The sequence below is a fragment of the Alexandromys fortis genome, unplaced genomic scaffold (assembly GCF_014885135.2).
Source record: "Alexandromys fortis isolate MF-2015 unplaced genomic scaffold, M_Fortis_MF-2015_v1.1 scaffold_239, whole genome shotgun sequence".
Lineage (NCBI taxonomy): Eukaryota > Metazoa > Chordata > Mammalia > Rodentia > Cricetidae > Alexandromys > Alexandromys fortis.
Window position 1 is genome coordinate 1410568 of NW_026068120.1, and position 4472 is coordinate 1415039.

At 40.7% G+C, this 4472-nt stretch overlaps 2 protein-coding genes across 2 annotated transcripts in view; both read left to right on the forward strand.

Annotated features, from left to right (window-relative positions):
- Positions 1-102: 102 nt before the first annotated feature.
- The window catches only part of Pkp2 (plakophilin 2), an 83573-nt gene continuing 79203 nt past the window's right edge, over positions 103-4472 (forward strand). The window contains exon 1 of the mRNA XM_050125119.1: positions 103-308. Within this exon, the coding sequence (XP_049981076.1) occupies positions 218-308 (91 nt within the window). The 5' untranslated portion in view covers positions 103-217. The remainder of the gene's footprint in view (positions 309-4472) is intronic.
- LOC126490298 (60S ribosomal protein L18-like) overlaps positions 3941-4472 on the forward strand; it is a 5508-nt gene continuing 4976 nt past the window's right edge. The window contains exon 1 of the mRNA XM_050125144.1: positions 3941-4469. Coding sequence (XP_049981101.1) covers positions 3972-4469 — 498 coding nt within the window. The 5' untranslated portion in view covers positions 3941-3971. The remainder of the gene's footprint in view (positions 4470-4472) is intronic.

Sequence of the window (4472 nt, forward strand, 5' to 3'; positions counted from 1 at the left end):
GGAGTTGAAGATTATATAATTGTAATTACTCTCTACATTATTTAGACTCCTTGAGATAGAATGTCTGGTAAAACTTTTGTTCTCAATATTGTTTGTTATATCTATTATTTATTATTATTGTTTATAGTTGTATTTAGGTTAGTTCTGTCTTATTTAGACAAAAGGAGGGAGATGTAGGGATAAGCCCTCCCCTTGGGGGCGGGCTGCCCTCGGGCGTATGTTTACTGATATATTGGGCGGGCAGAGGCTGCGCGCCCCTTCCCTTCCTCTCCTGTCTCCGCCGGCTACTCCGCTGGAACCTTGGTTTCGTGAGTCTGGTTTTGTTATTAAACTTGTTCAAATACCTATTACTTTTGGTGATTATTAATCCGACCGCTGCACCCCTGCATCTTTCAAGTCCTTGATGGTGGCTTTAATTTCTGCAGTTTTTTCAGGGATATGATACTCTTTTTGATTCACTATTTTCTTTGGCAGGGGAAACTCTAAAGACTTTCATTTAAACTTTGCAACCATAATAGTCCTCATTCTATAGGTCAAGAAACCAAGGTGCGAATTCTGCCTATGTCTAAATATTTCTATCTAAATTTTACATTCTGGGACCGGGGAAGTAACCACAGGATGAGTTCAGGGACCCACTAGACCTACTGTGAATCAGACCAGCCAAAATTCCATTAATCCCTTGAGCTTCATAAGCCCCTACTTTAACTGGAAGGCCACAAGCTTTCTTGGAATCACCAGGAATCAGTGTCAATTCAGAAACAGTGTCTGATAGACTCCGGAAAGTCTGGTTGTTTCCTTTTTCTCACTGTGTACAGTTACCCTTGTGAAAGGCCTCTGGGGAAGGACTAGAGAAAGACTCACAGTAAAAACTTTTATGTATTCTAGCAAAGTCTTTCCTCAGGGGAACCTGGCTATCCCTATGTTCAAGGGATTCTGGGTCTATAAACTGGCTCAAGTCTGGAAATTGGCCCATGGGCCAAGATTCCCTTTTGCCACGATTCAGTGCACCCTTTCTTTCATTTGTTTGAGGAACTTTCCGTTTATACAGGTCAAGCAAAAATTCAATAGATTTCCTATCTACTTCATGCCTAAAAACAGCTCCATGCAAGTCATGCTACCATAAAATTCACCTTGCCTGTGCTGACCATTGCATTAGGCCATTATGAGCCTTGCTTTGTCTGTGCTGACCCTTATGATAACTACGATCTCCTTGCAAATCAATGAGGCCACCTGGTCCCTGCTACACTGCAGCCCAGTTAAACCCACTACATTTAATTCATCCAACTGAGCAGCTGCATCTCCAACCCTAAGATCTGGCACAAGATAAAGGGTGACAACAAAGCTCTTCAATGTGCTGGTGCCCTCTCACTATTTTACATCTTATAGGATTAGTGAAGGGCGTGTCTTCTGGGCCTTCCCATTGTGGAGGACTAGCCCTGCCTTCACTGTGTCCCATTGGTTGGGTGTGTCTTTTTTTTTCATTCAGTTCTAAGAAGGTTTTGATTTCCTTCTTGATTTCTATCTTAACCTACTTTTCACTCAGTAGTGAATTGTTAAGCTCCATGAGTTTGTATTGATGATATTCAGTTTGAATCTGGGATGGTCAGACGGGATGCAGGGTGTGATTTCAATGTTCTTGCATCTGTTGAACTTTTCTTTGCTTCTGAGAAATGCATCCTTCTATGTGTGGATGAAATGTTTTGTAAATGTCTACTAGATTCATTTGCTTTATAGCATTATCTACTGCATTTTTCTGTTTACTTTTTGTCAAGATGACCTGGCTATTGGCAAGAGTGGGGCATTGAAATCACCCACTATCACTGTTTCAAGGTCAATATGAGGAAATTTAGCTGTACTAGCATTTCTTTTTCTTTTTTTCTTTCTTTCTTTGTTTGTTTTTTAAGACAAGGTTTCTCTGTAGCTTTGGAATGTGTCGTGGAACTTACTCTGTAGACCAGGCAGGCCTTGAACACACAGAGATCTGTTGTTTGTTTCCTGACTGCTCAGACCTCAAATAAACACACAGAAACTGTATTATTTGCAATACTGTTTGGCCAATAGCTTAAGCATCTTTCTGGCTAACTCTTATATCATAAATTAAATCATTCCCATTATTTTATATTTTACCATGAGACTCATGGTTTACCGGCAAGATTCTGGTGTACCTGTTTCCTGCAGGGGCTACATGGTGTCCCACTGACTCCACCTACTTTCTCCCAGCATTCAGTTTAGTTTTTCCACCTAACTCTACTCTGCCCTATCACAGGCCAAAGTGACTTCTTTCTTCATTAACCAATAAAAGGAGCACATATACAAAAGGACTTCCCACACCAGAGATCCACCTGCCTCTGCCTTCTGGGTGCTGGGATTAAAGACGTGCACCACCACACGGCTTGTACCAGTGTTTGTTTTATGAATTTTGTCTCCCTTCTATTTGGTGTACAAATGTATAGAATTGTAATATCTGCTTGGTGCAATTTTTTTCTTTGATGAGTGCCCTTCCCTGACTATTCTGAATACTTTTGGTTTGAAGTCTATTTGGTCAGATATTAAAATGGCTATACCTGCTTGGAACACCTTTATCCATACTTTTAGCCTGAGGTTATGTCTATCTTTAATATTTAGGTGTGTTTCTTGGATATAGCAAGAAGATGGATTCTGCTTTCTAACACAATCTGTTACTATGTATCTTTTTGTTGGAGAATCAAGACCATTAATATTGAGAGATATCAGTAAACAGTGTCTATTTATTTCTGCTACTTTGTTGTTATGATATAGGTCCCCTGCCCTGATTTACTGTTCTTAGATTATTTATTCCTTATATGTTCTTGGATGTACATAACCTCTTCAGACTGAAGTTTTCTTCTAGTGCCTTCTGTGGAGCCAGAGTGGCAGATAGATACTACTCAAGTTTGGTTCTATCATGGAATCTTTTACTTTCTCTGTCTATTGTACTTGAAATTTTTGCTGGGTATAGTAGTGTTGGCTGGCATCTATAGTATCTTAGCACTTGTAAAACATGCATCCTGGGACTTCTGACTTTGAGAGTCTCCATTGAGAAGTCAGGTATTATTCTAATGCGCCTGCCTTTATATTTAACATCTTTTCTTTTATGCATTTATAGTTTGATTATTATGTGCCATGGGAATTTCTTTTCTGGTCCTGTCAAGGGTGTTCGGCATGCCTCTTGTACCTTGGTAGGCACCTCCTTCTTTTTCTCAATTTTATTTAGACTTACTTATTTATTTTATGTATATAAGTGCTCTATTGGCATATATGGCTGCAGGCCAGAAGAGGGCATCAGATCTCCCTATAGATGGTTGTGAGCCACCGTGTAATTGCAGGGAATTGAACTTAGGACTTCTGCAAGAGCAGCTAGTGCTCTTAACCACAGAGCAATCTCTCCAGCCCAGGCACCTCCTTCCTTATGATAGTTCTTTTCTATTTCTGTGAAAAAAAATGAGGTGGGAATTTGATTGGGATTATATTGAATTTCTAAATAATTTTTGGTAGAGTCTATGATGTCTTTCCATTTTCTAGTTTCTTTCTCAATACCTTTCCTCAGGGGTTTAAAGTTTTCATTGTAAAGGATTTTCCTTCCTTGGTTAGATCTATTTTGTTTATTTTATTTTATTTAAAGCTATTGTGAATGGGGGTGTGTCCATAATTTGCTTTTAAAAAAATTTTTAACATTTATCTTACATAAAGTTGAAATGAAACTAAATACATGTGAACAACTTCATTCACAAACATTAGTCAAAATATATACATTTTAAAAGGAACAAAAAAGCTATAAAGGAACAAAAAGCTATAAAGGTTTTTTCCTAAAATGTGTTATATCATAATTTGGAAGTGAATTGCAGGTGGTCTAGCAACTGGAAAGGAAACTCAAAAAAAAAAAAAAAAAAAAAAAAAAAAACATAAAAACAGTCATGATCCTTTCCGGACCAGGCCATGCAGGAGGCGCCATCATGGGTGTTGACATCCGCCACAACAAGGACCGAAAGGTTCGGCGCAAGGAGCCCAAGAGCCAGGACATCTACCTGCGGCTGCTGGTCAAGCTGTACAGGTTTCTGGCCAGGCGAACCAACTCCACCTTCCATCAGGTTGTGCTGAAAAGGTTATTCATGAGTCGCACCAACCGACCACCTCTGTCCCTGTCCCGGATGATCCGAAAGATGAAGCTTCCTGGCCGAGAAAACAAGACAGCTGTGGTTGTGGGGACGGTCATAGATGACGTGAGGATTCTCGATGTGCCCAAACTGAAGGTGTGTGCACTGCGGGTGAGCAGCCGGGCCCGAAGTCGCATCCTCAAGGCTGGGGGTAAGATCCTCACCTTTGACCAGCTGGCCTTGGAGTCTCCCAAGGGCCGTGGCACTGTGCTCCTGTCTGGACCTCGGAAGGGCCGAGAGGTGTACCGGCATTTTGGCAAGGCCCCAGGAACCCCACACAGCCATACCAAACCCTATGTC